Here is a 20,144-nt window from a genome sequence, read left to right on the forward strand (position 1 = left end):
TTGCTTGCTCCACTATTATAGGAAAATAAATCAATTCAGTTGTTGTTTTATTTAAGAGATACAATTTTTTTAATGGATATGCGTAGGAGGAGTTGGTTATACAATTCAGTGGTCTTCTTTGTGGTCAACGGACAATCAGCAACTCACTTCGTTTTTTTCTCAGATTATTTATAGATTCCAACTTCTTTCACCTTTGAAATTGATACTTTCTCAAAACAATTGAACTTTGGTTAGTTATATTTTCTTTCTACTCTCTAAACTCATTGCTTTTTTTGTTGTACCTCCTTTTTTTTTGTAAATTGTATTCGAGGCATGCAAAAGAACTGATATGAGAATCTCGAATAAAGCCAATAGTTTTTGAAGTACATACAAACATTTAAAGCTCTATTTTGTATTTTTGTATTATCTTAGTTTTGAAGAAAAAAATTTAGTGGTTTTATCATACAAACCGATTTTGTGTAACCTATTACTTTACAAAGGTTGAAATTCATTGATTTTATTGTTTCATTTATAGTATCAGCTTTCAAAGAGTAAGAGACACAGAAGGGGAGGCTTTTAAAACCAAACGAGACTAGAACGAACATGGGAATTAGCACAATTCCTATGAGTGTTTTTGTCTTGAAGAGCCAACAAAGGGAATCGTTATTGTCCTCATCAATGAATTAATGAGTTTCTTCAATTCGTCATCTTTCACTATCTCGGTCTCGGTTTAGCATCATCATATATTGATCCGTATAAATTTGGATTGGTTGTAGCATGGGAGCAGCTACTCTATGCTATGGCTGTGGGGGGTTCCTCCAGCTTCGCTAAAGAAGCTAGGGTCCTCCATGAAGTCATGAGACTCCGCTGGAGCAGCCGTGACACTCTTTTTACTTAGTTGGATCTCACTGATGCAACCTAAATGGTAAGTAGGCAGTGGATGTGTGACATTTGGAGTTGTCATTCGTGCACCTGACCCTAATGGAAGAATGAGTGATCCGTTCCCCTGCAGATCATGGCTTTACCACTCAGTCCCGATGGAACTTATATAACTATTACTTTCATTTTTATGTACTTTCGAAACGTTATATATATTTCAATTGGTATATCATTTAAATAAACAGGTTTGTTAAAAACGTGTATTTTTTTTTATCAACTAAAAACATGTATTTTGATATATCAATAAATATGTATATCTTGTTGTCAAAAAATGTATATATATTTTTCTCTAAATTCAACAGCCAATTTTGTAGTTAATTTGTTACATACATTTAAATTCTCATTCTTAAGTTATTAATTTTTGTTATTTTAACTAATGTATTCACAACTTAAACGAAATAAAAATTTAAAATATTAACTAAAATAATATAATTATTAAATATATATTTTTCCATTAATATAAAATAATCTTAAATTTTAAGTAAAGAATTTGATTGCTCGCGCGGGGTTGTTTCGTAGTAAACGTAATATCATTTACAAAAAAAAAAGAAAGATGGATATGTTTGGTGGAGTGAGTCTCGGCCGTTTAATCTCTGCACGTTCTCGTGATCTTTTTGCGTTCCATCCAATCCAAGCCGAACAATATAATAATATTGGAGTATTTTTCGAGTATTTGGATATGTTTGATAGTCTTTCCTTCACTTTCCAAGAAGATTGCTCTCAGGTTTTAATGCATTTTATAAGAATGATCCAAACCCATTTTACATGGAAATGTTTGATAACAGTTCTTAGAATATGTGGGTCAAGTCAAGAACTGATCCAAAGTCTTCATAGAGATTAGCTACATTGACGTTGACTATGTTATTATAAATGACTTGCTAGTTTTCTTCATATTCTATAAAGATTAATAAACCATACACAGTATTTAGTATGTCTTCGAATGTTGTTTTCATTCATTCTTGTATTATTTTCATCTACCCATTTAAAATATATCTAGTATTTTCTTCTAGGGCTCTTATTACCCGATCAATTGGTTCTATTCTTTGTTAAAATTGATCTATTCGAACTTAAGTTCTTTGGCTCATAATAAATTAGGAAAACGTTACAACAATATAACATACAAACTGCAACAAGAAACATAGTTATGCTCTCTGCCTTCTTGGCTTCAGGTTATATAAAAAAATATTAAAGTTGACGGAGAGATGAAAGTGCTTGGCTTGTGTTTCTTGAGATTCTGTCATGTATTGGTTCCTGCTGATAAATCTACGCATCAAATACGCTTCTAATCTCAAATGTATCAAAACTCATAACACAGGTGAGAAGTGAAGACTTTGGGATGAACATTATCATACCTGTGTAGGAAGAATGTCAATTCTTGATCCAGTGATTGTCTCATACAAGAAAATGTACCTGCCATAGTCACAGGTTTCTTCCATTAGTTTTTTTTTTTGGGTCAAGAACCATGAGTTCTTTAAAACTAATACTACTAAGCCTACTAGTTAAAGCTACCATTGTCCAGCAAATGTTTAATCTCACAGTCTCTAAAGAGTATACACGTTCAATGTTTCTTCCCATATAACAAATACATAGTCAAGAAAGTTTATATCCGAGTTTTCCAGATAAAGAAACATACCGCCAAGCTAATTCAGTAACGAGTTCTGCTGGAGCAGCGGGGAGGACCTGAAAAGATCGAGATACAACCGAAACTAAACAGAGTTTCTCATAGAATGCTGGAGTTTACATTCTGAAGATGTAAGCAAGCATACCTCGTCCTCATATGGATTGCAGTTCTCTTTAAACCACAGCCTTATAAACTCCTGTTTAGATTGAAAAAAGAGGGCAAACATGTGATTAACAATGCACTCTGTACTAATAAAACCTGACTTGAACTGTATGGCCAAGGAGAAAAAACAAGAAATATCACTGACCTTATCAACATTTTCAGGCTCAAGACCTTTCTGGAAGCGCTCTTCATAGGAACCAGCAAGCCAGTATCTGCTTGAATCCGGCGTATGAATCTATATACAATGTGTACAAGAAGATGATTCGAATAAACTGTGCATTCAAAAGAGAGATGATAGGGAAAGAAAGAGGAAGTATTAAAACTAACCTCATCAATCAATAAGATGGAGCCATCGCTACTTCTTCCAAACTCATATTTTGTGTCCACCAGTATCAGTCCATGCTCCTTGGCAACACGCTGAAGAAATCATAATGTATTTAGAATCTAATAGACCTTCCAACAAGGCACAGAAGATTGGAGTATTGAAGCAAACCAAGATATATAAAGAATCTGGTTTCTTGTGGTCTGCAATCATAAGATTCTTTAAAACCATTACAGTCTATGGCTTTGTAAGTAACTAACCTGCCCAAACCCAAACAAGCTCAAAGCTTTCATACTTGCTTCGTCAAACTCAGCTTGAGTCATGAATCCACCTTCTACTATCTGCTAGATAATTATTCACCGCATAAGAAGCAGCAAAAAACTAAACAACTTTTGTAAGCAGATTAATTAGACCTCATTTGGAGTGATGGGCACATCATGATCGTCAGCCTTAGTTGTTGGTGTGAGTATATTAGCTGGAAGCTTCTGGTTTTTCACCAATCCTGCAAAATTAAAGATATCAGTTTATCAATGATATTCTGACATGGACTTAAAAAGAAGCTAACAGACGAGAAACAGTACCATCAGAGAGAACATTCCCACAATAGTTCCTAACACCTTTCTTGTATACGGTCCATAAAGATGTGTCAGTGCTTCCAGTCACATATCCTCTAACTACCAAACACCAAAACATTATTTGAAAAAGTTTAGTTCAAGTTTAGAACTAAAGCAAACAGGAGGCTGCATAGAGAAGCATAAACATACTAACCGACAAACTCTATTGGGAAGACGGAGCATTTCTTTGCAATAACAACATTTTTATCAGGAGATGAGACGATTGCGTTTGGAGTTATGTGCTGTGTGTTATTGAACCACCACAAGCTGGTCTCGTTAAGAACCTGAAAGTTAGGTGCAGCACAAACTTAGTATCTGTCTCTGTAACACTCACATCGTAAACATTAGGAAGACAAACCTGGCCTTTGAAGGGAATTGAAGCAAGATTCCTGTCGAATGCACTCAACCGATCGGTTGTAACAAGAACCAGATAATCACCAGCATCATAAATATCTCTGACCTGCATAATCATTTTTGGTTTCAGCATTGGTTTTTGTAGAGAATAACAATTGGAAGAAGACAAAAGGAAAGAACCACAAACCTTGCCCTTGATTCTAGATTTGAGACCAGGAACAGTCTCTAGAAGATTGGTACCCGAGAGACAGTTAGAGAGCGAGTCTTTGATAGTGCCAAGAACCTCTCCTTTACGGTTACTCGTAACAAGATCGTCAAGGGACAATTGTGGTGGTGGTATCTGCTCTTGCTGGCTTTGAGGCTTTCCCTGGCAAGACATAACTGGGTACTTCTTGAACTCGGGCAATGTTCTAGGAAACGAGACTGATGCAAAAGCTGGGGTTTTTGCAGACACTGTCCTAATAAAGCTCTGGGGGGTTCTTGACGACCTCACACACTGAGCCATTCCAGAAACAAACTCCAAAAGCAACAAACTGCACCAAAACCTGAAACTGTTTCAAAACAGAACGTATTATTGTTCTAAAAGGCTAGGGCTTTAGACCAAACTAAACTCTTAACAAGGGAGATGGAAGCAGAGAGAGATATATGCGCGAAAGGGAGTAAACCGCAACTTGTGAAAAACGAACATGAGAAATGGAGAAAGTTAAAACCTTTTTTATCGAGACAAGCAGACCCTTCTCCAGAGGCAAGAGAAGCCGGCGGCGAATATAAGTGAGAACGCTAAAAGCTTGAATTAGCGTTTGCGTTTTTAACCCTGTTGTCTTGTAGCTGTTGGTCTGGACCAAGACTAAACCAACCGAAACCGTACCAGTATTGCTAAGTATCAGAACGATTTTATTTTTATATATCTGAGAAAATAAAACTGAACCAGAATCAAATTAACCATGAAAACTCCAACATATAAAATAGAGTTTATAAATGAGTCCAAAATATTAATTAATTTAGTTCTGAAATAATTAAATATTTTTAAATATTACGTATAAAATTTAGTTACCTGAAAAATGAATTCAATATTTTTATTTAAACCAAACCAAAAAACTAATAAACGAAACCTCGAAACCAAAACAAATAGGAAATCTGAATGTATTTTCCTTTTTGTCTTACTCTCTCATCAAAACGTTATTTAATTAAGGAAAGTAAATATATAAACAGAGGGGAAAAAACTCGCGTTCTCTAGGAGATCAATCACTAGATCCGTCACCTCTTCTGCATCCTCCACAATCTCTCTGTGTTTCCACCGAATCCAAAGGTTTAAGCTTTGCTCAAAGTTCGTGAAACCCTTCACGGAGATGCCAATTTAGAGAATCATAGAAAGAAAGAGAGACATGGTGAAGCCAGCGGGAAAGCAGAGCTGTGGGCGCCTTGTGTTCGCTTCATTCCTCGCTCTTTTGGCCTTCGGCCTCGTCGCCGACTTCCTTTGGGCCTCTTCTCATCGCTTCTCCTCCGCCATGATCTCTCTCCCCTCCTCCGTAACCACCGTGGTCGGAAAACTCCCTCCTAGTTCCAATGTAAGTGTTCGATCTGCTCTTTTTTTTGATGTCTCAGAGAGAATATAATCAGCTCAAATGCCACTTGTTCAGGAGAAAGATACTAAGAAGAAGAAGAACGATAGTGCTCGTGAACGGAAGCTCTCTGCAACGTTTCAAGATCTTCCTGCTCCTCAGCTACATTGGGAGAAGATGTCAGCCGCACCAGTGCCTCGTCTAGACGGAGCTGCGATTCAGATCAGAAACTTCCTCTACGTCTTTGCTGGTTACGGCAACATTAATCTCGTAAGCGTTGTATAGAGAGAGAGAGATCTTTGATCAGTAGCATTAGATGAATTGATGTTTCTCTCTTTCAATATATCAGGTGCATTCGCATGTTGATATGTACAACTTCGTGGACAACACATGGGGAGGAAGATTCGATATGCCTAAGGAGATGGCACATTCTCATTTAGGGATGGTAACTGATGGGAGATTCATCTACATCGTCACTGGTCAGTATGGCCCTCAATGTAGAGGACCTACTGCTAAAACATTTGTGCTAGACACTGATACAAATACATGGAGTGACTTCATTCCTTTACCAGTTCCTAGGTGATTGCTATTCTCTGTTTATCATCATTAAGAGAAAGTGAGTGACAAGGGTTTATTTAACTTCAGGTATGCTCCAGCTACTCAGCTATGGAGAGGTAGACTCCACGTGATGGGTGGGAGCAAAGAGAATCGACATACACCAGGACTTGAACACTGGAGTATCGCTGTTAAAGATGGCAAAGCGTTGGAGAGAGAGTGGAGAAGTGAAATTCCTATCCCTCGTGGAGGTCCTCACAGGTTTGGTTAATAGCTTCATGCATCATCCTCAATTTTTATCTGAGGTTTGACTCTTCTTTTTTGGTGACTGTAGAGCATGTGTAGTAGTGGATGACAAGCTTTTTGTGATTGGTGGTCAAGAAGGTGATTTCATGGCTAAGCCAGGATCTCCCATCTTCAAATGCTCACGCCGTTTGGAGGTATATTTTTGCTATTTTATGAACGTTGTGTATGTGTGTCCTTACCTTCTTCACCTTGGTGGTTCTCAAGGTGGTGTTCAGTGATGTTTACATGCTGGATGAGGAAATGAAGTGGAAAGTTATGCCATCAATGCCAAAACCGGATTCACATATTGAGTTTGCTTGGAAGGTGGTTAACAACTCCATTGTGATCGTTGGAGGGACGACAGAGAAGCATCCTGAAACCAAGAAGATGGTTCTCGTTGGCGAAATCTTCCAGTTTAACCTGAATACAATGGTAAAAAAAACCATGTCCCTGTCTGCCAGCTTAATACCCTCTTTAGCTTGTAAACAGTGGCTGAGTTTTATGTTTTCGTCTGCAGAAATGGTATGTGATTGGGAAGTTGCCATACCGTGTGAAGACTACACTGGTTGGGTATTGGGAAGGGAATTTATACTTCACCTCGGGGCAACGAGACAAAGGTCCTGAAGATCCTGCACCACGCAAGGTAATTGCAGAGATGTGGAGAACCAAACTGATACTGAATCCATGAACAAATGAGATGGAGAGAGTGAGAGAAGAAACCTATCTCCCTTTACTAATGCAAAGTCACAATACTTTTTGAAGTTCATATTCTTTGAGCCTAACTCATCCCACTCCACATAACACTTGCTATGTCTATCTTCTATGTTGATGAGGAATTTGTATATTGTAGACTAAAACACACAAACTTATATAGAAAATTTCAATTTTTCCAACACATCTTTGTGTGCTTTCTTCATCTCACAGTTGTCTTCTGTTTCTTGTTAATCACCAAACGTTTTTTTTCAAAAGATCAGTTATGTACTGCCGTAACCAAGATCTCATGTAGCAAAATCTGTTTCTTTTCAAAACCCAGCTTTGAGCTGAATCTAACAGGCCAACACACACACATAAGTTATACATATGTTAAATTATGTACTTGATTTTTTTTTCAAGTGTAGAAAAAAACTGGTAACAATGTCTGCATTGCTAAAAACCATAGAGATCAGACATTTCAGCACAACAAATCAACAATGCGTCAATACCCAATACTAATGTTATTGTAGGTTTCTTAACTCAAAACCCTTTAATTCAAAGAAACAAAAATAGTCCTTCCATGTCCCTACAAGCCAAGAAGAAGCTCCACCATAAAGAGCTCATTCTCAAATCTAAGACTTGATGTTACAGCAAGATTCAGACCATCAACCATTCCACCAAACACATACACATACCGTCCCGAACCATCAGCGCATGCGCGATGAAACGACCGCCCTTTGGGTCTGTAAGACACCCCATCAAGCCTCTTCCACGCCTTCGAACCGTTTAAACAAACCGCTCCTCCATCCACCTGCAGACCCTTAGAAGGAATGGTCTTGACATCCAACGCCCAAAAATCATCCTTCTTGTGCCTAAACGTATCTTCACCTCCGTAAATAAGAATCCGACCGCCCAATATGAGTGTGGCCGAGTGACCAACCCTTGGCAACGAAGCGCTCTCCTCCAAGTCTTGAAAGTCGTAGAAGATCTGTATCCATCGCTCGCACTGCTCTTGAGTATCCAACAGCCAAACATCGTTAAGCACATCGTAACCCAACCCTCTTCCTCCGAAGAGAACCACTTGGTTCTCCCTTATGTAAGTCAGAGTATGCCCCGACCGTGGGGGTAACAAGGCGTTAGACACGACCTCGTGCCACGTCCCCGAGTTTAGATCCTCGGAGAGTTCAAGAATCCACGTGTCCCCCAGTCTCACTCCGCTCAAACCGATCCCTCCTTGCACGACCATCGTCTTCTCTGAGATACAAGAAGCGGCATGAGCGCCTCGAGGAGGCGGCTTGGGAGCTCCCACAACGGTTAGCAGCTTCCATAAGAGTTGCTTCCCGTGGCAGCCCACTCGACCTATCCACGTGTCGTTCAGCCGCTCTCCACGGTCGTTTATCCCTCCGAACAAGACCAGCGAGTCTCCTATGACGACGCAAGTGTGTCCGAATCTCCCACCGGGTGTTACTGAATCAGCTTTCTTCCACCTCAACGTCTTCTGATTGGTCTCTCCGACGTAAGCCGTCCACGTGTCATCAAGATGACGTCCTGTAAAAACACAAGAAAACATGAAACAAGCAAGCACTAGAGAGTTCACTGATTCAACAAAAGGAGAGAGCTTTGACACCTCCTTCACGGCCACCACCGAAGAGGACGAGATAATCAGTAACGAAGTTGAGAGAGTGAGAAGCTCTCGGGAGAGGTAGCAACGAAGAAGACTCCTCCTCATCATCGTCTAGGTCCGAGATTCTGTGGCAAGAGACGGAATCGAGCTTGCAGACTCTCTTAAACAGAACCATCCACGGTAATAACAACCCCGATGACTTTACTGATTCGGCCGATGATGGGCCCCACTCTCGCCGCCATAAGGACTCCCAGAGGCTGTCGGAGCAGGCGAGGTTGCGGAACCTCTTGCAGGTGGCTGAGAAAGAGAGGATTGAATCCACGGGGAGGAGGAGGAGGACGGTGAAGAGATGGTCGTCGGCTAAGTTCATTATCGGCGCCGGAGGAGATTGGTGGCCTCTGCCGGAGGAGGTGGAAGCGATCTCCGCCATCGGTGGGGTGATGATGTCTTGAAGAAGAAGAGGAGGTTTACTGAATCAACCGATGAAGAAGGACAGAAGAGAGTAAGACGAAGAAGAAGGAGGAAGAAGATTAGAGATCTCTTCTTCTCTCGTGTCACGGAGCCGACAAGAGGGACTGTAAAAAAAAACACTAAAAACCAATCTTTTCCTATTTTGACAAAAGTCATGTAAAGTGCTGTAATGACAAATAAATAATTGAGGCTTTGTACGTTTGGGTATATGTATGTGCTCGAATTTGAATTTGAGTATTTTTTACCAAATCTCCCCTTATTGTATTTGATATTTACAAAAGTTCTTATAAATCCAAGGTTATTGGACTTATCATTTATATAAATCCTACTAAAAATCTCCCCTTATTGAAAAAAGGGATTTCATCGATAGTTTTTATCAAAAGTTATCATGGATTATCTGAAAAAAAAACATTTGTAGTTAAAATTTGATTAAAGGAAAAATACCACCTATAGAGATGGTATTTCAAGATATATAAACAAGGATTTCATCCTCTTCGTATGAAACAAAAAAAAAAGGGATCGAATCAGTTGGAAAAATGAGAAATGAATTCGTCTATGATAGATTTTTGCTAAATGCATTTACTTGCGTTTCATGGATTCAGTTTATGTAGTTATTAGTTTTGTGTGTTTTAGTGGAGCAGATCGGCGAATTGCTTAAATCAGACAAGTGGAGGGCTTTCTTTGATGGCGATAGAAGAGTTTCTCACAGATTAATTTTCTTAGGTGGTATGTTTACTTCAATAAACGTTTTAACGAAATCATCAAACAATGCACATCAATGACCTGCAAGCTCCCAAATTTCTTTGATACTGGCTAAAGTTGTTGTAAACTGCAGGAAATTGCAGGCCACATCTTCTTCATCTCTGTTTTTGTGTTCTTGTTCAAGAATAAGAGAACAAGTTTTTGGACTTGGGAAACTTAGAGCGAAGTAGATGGAAAAAAACTGATTTCATATTGTACTACATAATTATACAAGAAAACATACCATTTAGCAATTGGTCGCACTTTTGCGCACAAATCATCACCATGTAGTATGTTTGATGGCTTTAGATCTCTATGGAAACTCTGATTAGTAAGCATGTGCATACTCAACACCTCGAGCTACATCTAATGCCTATTGTTGTAAAACATGCTCCCCTCCCCCTCGATTAGTGACATATGCTAAGCTGTAATTTGGCTTTCTTACACCTTATAACTGTAGCGTGCAAATCTCGTGTGTTAGTTTTTTTTAAAAATAAAATATTTTATTTTATTTCTGAAACTCCTAAAATCCTTACTAACTCCTAAAACTTTGGTCAAATCCCTTTTTGAGCATTTTTTTATTGGGATTTTAGATTTTTAATTTAGCCTGTTAAATTCTAATCGGGGTTTATTTATATACATGTTAAGATCGTTTTTTATTATAGTATACTTTGAATTCATATATTTTAATAAATTTGAGATAATTGGATAAAAATCTTCATCTTTTAAATTTCGATCATTTAAATCAACAACTTTTGTGCTGACAACTTAAAACATTAAACTGTGTTTAATTTTCATTTTAAATCTTTAAAATTTTGTTGATTAAGTTAAATTAGACATCTGTTAAATAAATTAACATAATTTAGAAGTAAGAACAGAGTTAAAAAAACATTTTTTTGAAACACCATAGTTAAACTAAACGATGTTGTTTTGTTCGCTTTGGTTTGAAAAAGAGAAATACAAAATCTAGTATTTTTATATCATCCTATTAAAATACATTCTAGTATTTTTATAACTCGGATCTGTTTTGGGTTTATAAGTTCAGGTTTGATTAGGATCTTGGGGTTTTCCTCCGGCCTAACGAATTTTGGTAATTTGGAACTTATAGAAATATCAAAAGTAACCCCCAAATATTTTATTAAACTCAGATTTCAACCTCGTAGTTCCAGATTAACATCCATTTTGGGTAAAAACATAGATAAAAAGAGGTTTGGTCATTTCTGCAAACTCAAGGTTATTGGTCATTTCGGCAAATAGTTCAGTTTGACCTTCTCAATCACTTTCCATAGTGCAGCTTTAGCTTCTTCGAGCGTTTCAACACCATGACCTTCCTCAAATGCTAGCCTTTGTATGTTGAACTGACGAAACCAAACACACAGAGAAGAGAAAGCTGATAAGCACTACGCATGATTATGTGTATCAACTGGACCAAATTGTTATATACAATGTTTTTTTTTTCCTTACCTGAGCACCTTGACGAACCCGTACATCTATCCCTTTGCTATCTATAGAAATGAGAGCAGCGTCGTCTACCTCTGATTCAGAAGACAGTAACTCTCTAAGCGGCTTTGAGAAGATGTCATTTAGTTCCTACCAGAGGTTAAAGAGGTAAAAGTAAAGAGTCTGTTTCAATTTACTATAGGACAAGGAGTGGTTTATTTGGAGGTTTGTAAGGGGACCAAGGAAGGATTTGAAAATGAAGCACCTTGAGGTTTTGCTCACCACCATCAACAGCGATCTTGTCTGGCTGTAAGGCCTCATACTCTTTGATATCAACCCATGCGACCGTTCCAAAGCCTCCAATGAAATATACATCACTGCCAATAGTCAAATTTGAGTATGGAGTGAACAAACAATCATCATCTTACATAAGTTTTGGAAACAAAACCTTATGTTGTGCATTCTAAAATAGCGAAAGTTTCCACACTGCTCAGAAGTTCCGTGCTGGTGCTTTGCAATGTATTGCTTATGAGCCCACTCCTACCAAGCCACACAACCAGAGATATTGCAACTGGTTGAACAGATAAGATTACTGAACCCAAAGATTAGCAACTAGCTAGTTAGATAGGAACCTGTTCATCTTCGGACAATGGGTACACATCACCGAATAATGTCACTCTTGCATTAGATAAGCAACTCCATCCAGGCATCTGCCAGCCAAAACCCCGTTAAGAGAGCCAAAAAAAAAGAGAGAGAACCTTTTGATTTTTTGTAGTTTAAACCCAATAGCACAAAGTTACCTGAACAACGAGACTGCATCTAGGTTCAGCCAAGAGGTTTCGTGTGTGGATGGCCAACGGTGAAAGTAAGAATATTGGATCTGGAAACAAAAAGTACTGTATAAGCCAATGTGCATCTATAATCTCAGCCAGCAAACTCAAGACTTTGTATGTCAACCAAAGAAGAAACAGTGAACAAAGCAAGAAAGATGTGGTGACTTACGGCCCATACGATCAGGTGCAAAATCAACCAAAGAGCCAAAGGGGTACCCTTCTCTACGGTGGTGCATTTTAGACATCATTGTGCATAGATGAGCAAACCTAGCCTTGAATCATACAAAAAAATGACCAGACAGTTAAACAACTTATCAGCATCTTTCTCGTTCAAGTTTAATTACAAATCTGTTTTACCTGCTCCAGCAAGTTCCGAACAGCTAAAGCAGGACGAGGTAACGCATGAGCTGATGTAGCATTCTGAACTCCGCCAGATATAGGAGTTCTGAAAAGCCCAGCTCGGTTTCCCCCAGCACCCTGAGGAAGTGCAAGAGATGTCTCCACATCGATTACACTCTCAAGCTTTTCCTAACACACAAACATTAGAAGCCTATTAGCAAGCCTATAAGCCAAAGCAAACCATCCAAATGGAATTATCTACTTCAAGATTCATCTTTACACCAATCCAAGATTCAATTCAAAGCATTATATTCTGTCAAGAACTAGCTTAAGCCTACCAAAGACAAAGAATATTACCTGTGACAAAGAGAAGATATCCCCAGGAAAGAAGTTAAATTCACTACTCTTCCCAAGATTATCTTCACCTTCACTTGGTGTCTGGTTATGTAAGAGAGCTTGTATCCGGAGCCCGTGACTTGACCCATCCCTGGTTCTCAGCTTGGGGATTCGCTTGGCTGGCGAGTTACACAACCAACACAAAGACTGGGATGAAGCTAGCGAAGATTTGAAGACAGGCTTGGTCTCGGGCAAATTGGAGATGTATGCTGAAGTAGAGAGAGCTTCCATGGTAAGATTCTTTTGAGTATGGCAGATTCGTCAAGACGCCTTTACTGAAAGCTAAGCTTATAGGAGTTTTCCAGAGTAGGGCTTTAAAACAAGAAACAGTGGTTTCACGGAAAGCGTCTGGGATAGTGGTGTTCTGTTTTTCACCTTTCGGCTTTAATACAAAAAAAAAAAAAATAAATACTATTATTAGTTTCCTTTTCTTAGGAAAAATAGGAAAAGAAGATATTCTTTTTTCAACGCAAATCATCATCTCACGAAGAAGATCATGATTATCATTATAAGTTTATGACTACATTGCAATAAATGATTACTGATAACAACAGCAGTTATAAATAGTTTTTTTTTTTTAATATAGGGGGAATTCCAATTTTAATTGTACACATTTTAGAGAGATTAGCTAAACTATAGAATTCTTACAAATATTTACGTTTTTTTAAAAATTATGTATATTATTGTTTACATAAACTGCCTAAAATAGTATACTTATCAACTATTAACAGATGTAGAGTAAATTTTGATTACTCAATCAATACTAGTATTTAAAACAAGAATAATTTTGATTTTCCAATATTATAAGTTTTTTGTTTCTTTATCTAGCTTGAATATTATAATAACCACTACTTTAGTCTTCTCCACTCTACAAAGAAATTTCTATCATATCACGCGGCGGTTCAAAACCATTTAAAACGTTTGGAAATAAAAATCAACACGTCGATCGATGATACATGCAACTTGTATCACTATCACTAAAGCCCAGGTGCAACGCAGGACCCCCACGCCTCAAACGTTGTCGTTTTCGGCCCATCCTTCCTCTGAATCCACGCGACACCGTCTGAGCTGTAGCGTCACTGCACGCGCCAGCTTGCTTTCGCCGGCTCGAATCATTCCTGCTGCAACTCCGGTTATATCTTCCACCTTCTTTAGCCTCGGACACGTCATCGTCTTCCGCGCGTTCCTAACACCGAACCAAAACGCAGCTGCTAAAATCACCTTCGTCCCTCTTGTTTTCCCCACGGCCAGAGCGAGAGACGCCAACGAAACGACTTCGTTTTTCGAATCTCCGTTTAGTCCTAACTCATCACACCAATTTACAAAAATGCCATCCGCCACGGCATTGACTCCCTTTTCCCTCCTTCGCGGCCCTCTGTTCACGATAGTCTTCCTCGTCGTCGACGACGAAGCCGAAGACGAAGACGTTCCACAGCAGGAGCAGGTTATTCTAGCAGGCCAAGGGGAAAGAGAACCAGAGACGATATCTTCAGTGAGGGAACTGCAACCAGGGCAGATGATGCGGCGGACATGGCGGGAAAAAAGGAAGTTAGAGGCGTGGAACTTAACGTCGCAGGAGCGGCAGAGGTAAGCGGAGTCTGCGTCGCAGTGGAGGTGTGCTTCTGCACCACACAGCTCACAGAGTTTCACCATCTTCGTTTTAGTGTATTAATGTATTCTTCTATATGACGATGGGAAGAGAGATTTAAAGGAGGAGATGATGTTTTATTATGATTGAAGGAGAATAACACGGTGGAGCTTTATGGTTCATAGTTGACGATAGAATATAGTGGCTATTATTTATTTATATCTTTCTTCTAATAGAAACTTACATCAGCCAGATTTTTATTTTAATATTTTATTTGTTTAATAAATATTGCAAATTGGGAAATGAATGAGTGGTGTTTGGAGAGTTGGTTGAATGTGACGTGTCGAGAGTTTTTGTGGTCAGTGAGATCTGTGGCTATTTTTAAACCATCGCACTAGCCGCCATGTCTTTTCGTGTGACGTGGCGACTTTGTCAACACCAAAGTCTTTGCTCACTGCAATTTGCCTTTTGTTTTTGTTTGTTGCTTCCATTACATTTCTTCTGCATTGTTTCTGTCTTTTTGTAGTATTATAGGTACAATACTAGACCTTTAGATTCTTTGTTTCCGGTCACATGTTCTTTGTTTTGTTATTAAGTTTCCTAATACGGTTGGAGTAAAAGTCAGGAAATAGTGAGAGATTTAAATTAAAAATCCTTCATTTAAACTTTGATAAGGACTTAATACTCCACTAATCTTATTTTCCAAGGGTACAAACAGACAATGTATAAGGTAAGGCAAACCTGTTTGGTTATTTTGTCAAACTATTCCAACAAGTGCCTATCTTGAAATTTCATTTTTTAATGGTTCCTTGAATATATAAAGTTATTTATGTATAGCCAAGCCACATTACTCAGTTAAGAAACTTCCACAGCGAGCGTGCTTACTTATGTTCCATCCGACCAAAACGCCTCTTGCGTAATGTAACTCTTGGTTTGCGTCGCTGCACGCTGTTAGATTGTCCGGGATTCACCTGATCCTTCCAGGGCACTATCTTAAGTGGATGCGCTTCTGTGTTGAACACCCACTCGTCCAAGGGAATAACCGTTGTGGGCGAGAAAAGGAGATAGAGATACTTAAGCGTCTCAGCAAGGAAGAAACTCTGCATCTTGTTGTCCTTAACTCCTGTATTAACCTAGAAAAGGTTGAAGAAAAAGAAGAATCAACCATCAGACTATACATAATAATGCTGGTTCAATTTAGGAGCCTAAGGAGAACTAACTTACATCTTTCAAACCAACATATCCAGTTTCTATACGCGAGTTCTTCTCAAAGGCTTCAAAAATATTCCAGCCCCAATCTTGATATGTCTTGTTACCAGTTAACCTCCAGAGGTAAAACAGTGATTCAACAGTCTCTGGCCTCAAGATGTTCGAAAGCGCCCCAACACTCATGTCCTGAACCATAATAATTTTTATGAATTGTGTACCAAACAACAAAACTAAATAATGTATTTGCAAAAGACAAGCAATTGACAATTGACATACACTCCCAGAGTTGAAGACATAATTCTCTCCAGCTAGTTTTGTTGGTGTTGATTGGTAAAAGTTATAACATGTCCATGCAAGCTGCAGATAAGTGGGAAACACACAAAAATAAAGTCTAAAGCTCCAACAGCTACTGATGAAGCTATGACCAAAGGCCATTGAAGACATAGCTTTACCTCTTCAGCAACCGTGAGAAACTTCTTTGCTTGAGTAGGATCATCATACCCAGATGATCCTAAAGCCAACATTCCAGGAGCAAAGCAAGCCAATTCATCCATCTGAAAATTGATGAGAAAGAAACATGAGAACTGTCATCTATCACAACAGCACCAATGAATATATTGGTTATACCTTATGGGTCAACGAACTTCCACTCTTCTCACAGATATATGTAAAGGAGGAAGGTGTTGATTTCTTAACCAAGCTTAGCAGACCATTCATTGACTTCTCCCACATATCTCTGATGCCAAGATTCCAACACATAACAATACTAAATATCAAAACTACAATACCAGCAAAGAAAAGAACATAGATATCAAGGACAAAAATAAGCATCAGCTTTCTCCATGATGTAACTGTTCTTCTTGTCTTTGACTTATACATACATACATATATGATCAGTAGGAAAAAAAGTTAAAACTTACCTATAGTGTTTCACTGTTAAATTTTTGTTCCCAAACACCCAAACTTTGAGTAAATATTCATAAAAGCTGTAAGCAAAACATTAGCAGTCACATATCAAACCAGAGATTAACCAGAAGGTATCAGTTGAAAAAAAAACCTGTCTCCCCCGCCACCAAATGTTATGGTCGAGTATGATGGTTCAGCTGTATCGGGATTTATATCGACTGGAAGTAAACCATCAGCAGGGTAGTTCTTATTTAGTACTGTAATGACCTTTTCTACCTGAAACACAGAGTTACACAAACAGGTCAAGCATACCAATCAGTATGTAACATGTGGTAAGTTAATCATGCGACAAGTTAATAAAGAAACGCACCTTTTGCTGATATTTAGGGTCCCCAGTTCTCTGAGAAAGGGCAATAAACTCGAGCTGTTCAGTACCAGATTCTGCAAGATTACTGTCTCCCTAAGTACAAGAAACATGTTAAAACACAATCAACTAAACTTATATGCCACATGTAGTTGATAATATACAGATATGGCATTAAGTAATGTAGGACTTACCCCTGCCCATGTAGGGTTGTGAGCGTTTCCATGCCTCAAGTTGATAATATTATATGGGATCCCAGATGAAGAGTTCCATGCAGGCAATAATCTATCTGCTATATCCTTGGCCTTTTCAAGGAAAAGTTTATCCCCAGAAAGATCATACGAGCTGAGAAGCCCTCCCACCACTCTATAAGCCAACAAAGAGAAAAAAATATAAGCGCAGAATAACCTAAACAAGTTGACTCTTCTTAGTACAGGTAAGAAAACAACATGGTAAACCAAGTTATATGCAACCTTATGGTTGTCTCGAACATACTGGCGTCATAGTCCTTGTCGAAATCTAATGATGTTGCAACCCACCTGCAAATGAAAGACTATAAGCAATGCTTATTTATATCATGCCTAGAAAATGGTGAGGATGGAAGAGAATCTACTCACTCTCTAGCTTTCTGAAACTGCTCGTGTAGACCCATTATATAGAGTGTATCTAGTGCATCTATTATAGTCGCTCCCAAGCCACCAAAGCTGTCAACGCCATCTTTTGTCTGGGGCTGATAATGCAAAAAGAAAGAAAGAAACAAAATAGCTTCACACACACAAATATGTTTTGGCATTGCAGCTTAAGCATACATTTTCAGAAGAAGCTGTACCTGAAGCTCGTCTTTTCCCCAGGCATACTTTTCATATGAACTCCAAGCATGAATCATTGCTTCTTTTACTCTCTGCTTTCGCTGTGCATCAACCGGTTCTTCCTTGACGTTCTTTAGTGTCCTCACAGTTGCATCCTCCTTGACGCTTTTTACATCTCCTAACTAGCAGAAATATATAAAATATTCGAGAAAGCTTTGTAAAGATCCTAAAGTTTCTTAAGATCAAACGAGCTCTTAAGTGTTTTTGGGTCTTCTTACCATCCGCTGCAACCGCAAGACTTGTTTATTTAACTTCGAAACTTCAAGCTGGCAACGCATAAGTGCAAGAGAAAATCACATAAGAAGATACATTCTCAATTCAAACAGAGAGTCTAGGATTGGGTTGTGATTATTAAACTCGATTAGCGTCTATCAGTTGAGCTATGATGCTAGAGCTACTATTCGATAGATTAGAAAGTACCTCGTGATCACGTCCACGCGTTTGACGGTCCCAAACGACCATTGAAACAGAGATGAAGAGGATGAAAAGCAAAGCTAGACGCATAGTTCTTCCGTGACAATAAGCAGGGTTGAAGTACTTCCATATCCCATGACCAGTAACCAGTCTACTCCTCGCCATCTCGATTAGAACTTTGAGGGAGATCCGGCAAGAATCAGTTAAGGAAGAAGAAACATTGGTTTTTTTTTTTTTCAAGATAGAAAGAGAAAAACCAAACAAGTTGGGTGATTGAAAAGTGTCGGAAAGAATATAAATAGAAATGAGCGTCCATTTTTTTTCTTTAGTTTAAATAACGCTGACCGCCGGTTTACATCTTTGGCTGTGTGTATAGAAGTGTGAGACGGGTTACATTAACTAGCACTCTAGCAGTCTAGCACCCCATCTTTTGTCCTATCAAAACACCGTGTGTTTGGGATTTGGTTCTCAAGAATTTTCAACTGACTTGACTTGATCAAAAAAAAAAAGAGAAAAAAGATTTGACTTTTACGACAAAGACTATAGTAAGCTAATTAATCATCTTAAACCCATGATACACGGTATAGGAACGCCAGTGATGGTCCCGGTGGAAATTTTGTCTGGAGGAACCAAAGCTAACACAAAATGTTTGTTAGGATTATTGTTGTTTTCTTCTATAATATTAGAGATAGAGTTACAAACATGGCTGGCCCCTAAGTCCTAAGTTTAGCTCACCAAGCACCAATAAAATTCAATTTTTGTAAATAAAAATCGTATAGGATAATGGTTCATGAGCGAAATTTCCTTTTTATACTTTACGGGGTCAACTGAATATAAATTTAAACAATTAGCCCAAAACAAACATATGAAAGTTTACTTTTAATATTTAAAGTAACAAGGTAAAAAATAATCAAAATTTTATTTGATTTCTTTTTAAAGTAGGGCTATTAATATTTACGCACTATCCAAGTAAAATTTATCTTATACGAATCAGAAATGAGATGTAATTATGAAATGTGATAATATTTGTTCAATATGTGGAAAATCAGACAAATTCATTATCTTTGAATGCTCTTCCGCACTACAAACCACTATTTGTTATGTAATTATTATTATTATTATGTTTTTGTATAGTAAGGAAATAGAAATGGTGGAAACAAACGAGATAGAAAAACTGAAAGTGATTTTTCTTATTACAACTTCCTTACTGCAAAGTCCTATTTATAGGAGTGGAAGTTGTCGGTCTAAATCAGATATTTTACAAACAAACATTAAACTAATACTAAAAGGATAATCATCAATTTTAATATTATCTTATAACAAGTATTATCTTTTAACACTCCCCCTTGATTATCCTTTTTCTATTATGTAGTGCCTCGTTAAAAACCTAGTCATGGAAAAACCCATTGGGATAAAAACCATGACAAGGGAAAAAGAGTACACTGTGGTAATCTCCCCCTGGAAATAATGGACATAGCTTTTTCTTCACAAGTCACGCCAATGCTGCATTCCGATACCGTAGACATGTTTTCGAAATGTTGTAGTCGGAAGAGCTTTGGTGAACAAATCAGCCGGATTTTCGCATGACTGTACATACTCGATGTCAAATTCTTTATTTTTCTCGAGTTCCCTTATGTACGAGAAAAATCTTGGAGGGATGTGCTTTGTTCTGTTGCTCTTAATGTAGCCTTCCTTGAGTTGAGCAACACAAGCCGAATTGTCTTCAAATATTTTTGTCGGCTCTTTCTCGTTGACTTATTGACCGAAGCCACACACATTCTCGACATGTTTCGTGAAGTGCAATAGTTTCTGCATAATTTGAAGATGTCGCAACCAGAGTTTGTTTCTGGGACCGCCAAGAGAT

The 20,144-nt window shown here is 38.3% G+C and overlaps 7 protein-coding genes across 10 annotated transcripts in view; 1 reads left to right on the top strand and 6 right to left on the bottom strand.

Annotated features, from left to right (window-relative positions):
* Nucleotides 1–943, bottom strand: part of LOC106330322 — a 5,654-nt gene extending 4,711 nt beyond the window's left edge. The window contains exon 1 of the mRNA XM_013768810.1: nucleotides 771–943. Coding sequence (XP_013624264.1) covers nucleotides 771–943 — 173 coding nt within the window. The remainder of the gene's footprint in view (nucleotides 1–770) is intronic.
* A 1,033-nt stretch (nucleotides 944–1,976) lies between these two features.
* LOC106331717 (phosphoribosylaminoimidazole-succinocarboxamide synthase, chloroplastic-like) lies at nucleotides 1,977–4,769 on the bottom strand. 4 transcript variants are annotated; one of them, XM_013770121.1, is made up of 13 exons: nucleotides 4,702–4,769; nucleotides 4,179–4,524; nucleotides 3,996–4,097; nucleotides 3,792–3,921; nucleotides 3,605–3,697; nucleotides 3,437–3,525; nucleotides 3,284–3,364; nucleotides 3,029–3,118; nucleotides 2,847–2,936; nucleotides 2,685–2,735; nucleotides 2,552–2,598; nucleotides 2,271–2,328; nucleotides 1,977–2,169 (listed from the first exon to the last, which is right to left on the bottom strand). In XM_013770121.1, the coding sequence occupies exons 2-13, from the start codon at nucleotides 4,494–4,496 to the stop codon at nucleotides 2,104–2,106; spliced, it is 1,215 nt and encodes a 404-aa protein (XP_013625575.1). In that variant the 5' UTR covers nucleotides 4,497–4,524; nucleotides 4,702–4,769; the 3' UTR covers nucleotides 1,977–2,103. The 4 variants fall into 4 exon arrangements, with proteins under 4 accessions (XP_013625575.1, XP_013625572.1, XP_013625573.1 ...); XM_013770118.1 differs by having other exon boundaries at nucleotides 4,179–4,542; nucleotides 4,702–4,767; XM_013770119.1 differs by having other exon boundaries at nucleotides 4,179–4,536; nucleotides 4,702–4,722.
* Nucleotides 4,770–5,179: 410 nt separating this feature from the next.
* LOC106335733 (kelch repeat-containing protein At3g27220-like) lies at nucleotides 5,180–7,421 on the top strand. The gene is made up of 7 exons (XM_013774330.1): nucleotides 5,180–5,559; nucleotides 5,632–5,823; nucleotides 5,903–6,132; nucleotides 6,199–6,369; nucleotides 6,443–6,548; nucleotides 6,619–6,825; nucleotides 6,911–7,421. Exons 1-7 carry the CDS (start codon nucleotides 5,377–5,379, stop codon nucleotides 7,079–7,081), a joined length of 1,260 nt encoding a protein of 419 aa, XP_013629784.1. The 5' UTR covers nucleotides 5,180–5,376; the 3' UTR covers nucleotides 7,082–7,421.
* A 98-nt stretch (nucleotides 7,422–7,519) lies between these two features.
* Nucleotides 7,520–9,340, bottom strand: LOC106335732 (F-box/kelch-repeat protein At1g51550). Its single transcript, XM_013774329.1, has 2 exons — nucleotides 8,714–9,340; nucleotides 7,520–8,634 (listed from the first exon to the last, which is right to left on the bottom strand). Exons 1-2 carry the CDS (start codon nucleotides 9,138–9,140, stop codon nucleotides 7,673–7,675), a joined length of 1,389 nt encoding a protein of 462 aa, XP_013629783.1. The 5' UTR covers nucleotides 9,141–9,340; the 3' UTR covers nucleotides 7,520–7,672.
* A 1,700-nt stretch (nucleotides 9,341–11,040) lies between these two features.
* On the bottom strand, nucleotides 11,041–13,443 carry LOC106336333. The gene is made up of 9 exons (XM_013775137.1): nucleotides 12,892–13,443; nucleotides 12,553–12,723; nucleotides 12,365–12,467; nucleotides 12,163–12,242; nucleotides 11,995–12,072; nucleotides 11,811–11,902; nucleotides 11,628–11,739; nucleotides 11,387–11,512; nucleotides 11,041–11,280 (listed from the first exon to the last, which is right to left on the bottom strand). Exons 1-9 carry the CDS (start codon nucleotides 13,159–13,161, stop codon nucleotides 11,164–11,166), a joined length of 1,149 nt encoding a protein of 382 aa, XP_013630591.1. The 5' UTR covers nucleotides 13,162–13,443; the 3' UTR covers nucleotides 11,041–11,163.
* Nucleotides 13,444–13,571: 128 nt separating this feature from the next.
* Nucleotides 13,572–14,730, bottom strand: LOC106336334 (B-box zinc finger protein 32-like). Its single transcript, XM_013775138.1, has one exon. The coding sequence runs from the start codon at nucleotides 14,581–14,583 to the stop codon at nucleotides 13,942–13,944; it is 642 nt and encodes a 213-aa protein (XP_013630592.1). The 5' UTR covers nucleotides 14,584–14,730; the 3' UTR covers nucleotides 13,572–13,941.
* A 449-nt stretch (nucleotides 14,731–15,179) lies between these two features.
* On the bottom strand, nucleotides 15,180–18,565 carry LOC106328708 (mannosyl-oligosaccharide 1,2-alpha-mannosidase MNS2). The gene is made up of 14 exons (XM_013767202.1): nucleotides 18,287–18,565; nucleotides 18,085–18,132; nucleotides 17,827–17,988; nucleotides 17,615–17,727; nucleotides 17,471–17,536; nucleotides 17,192–17,363; nucleotides 17,004–17,093; nucleotides 16,785–16,909; nucleotides 16,648–16,713; nucleotides 16,355–16,463; nucleotides 16,180–16,281; nucleotides 16,004–16,084; nucleotides 15,743–15,913; nucleotides 15,180–15,651 (listed from the first exon to the last, which is right to left on the bottom strand). The coding sequence occupies exons 1-14, from the start codon at nucleotides 18,443–18,445 to the stop codon at nucleotides 15,400–15,402; spliced, it is 1,716 nt and encodes a 571-aa protein (XP_013622656.1). The 5' UTR covers nucleotides 18,446–18,565; the 3' UTR covers nucleotides 15,180–15,399.
* Nucleotides 18,566–20,144: the final 1,579 nt, after the last annotated feature.

The sequence above is a fragment of the Brassica oleracea genome, chromosome C3, assembly GCF_000695525.1.
Source record: "Brassica oleracea var. oleracea cultivar TO1000 chromosome C3, BOL, whole genome shotgun sequence".
In the NCBI taxonomy this organism is placed as follows: domain Eukaryota; kingdom Viridiplantae; phylum Streptophyta; class Magnoliopsida; order Brassicales; family Brassicaceae; genus Brassica; species Brassica oleracea.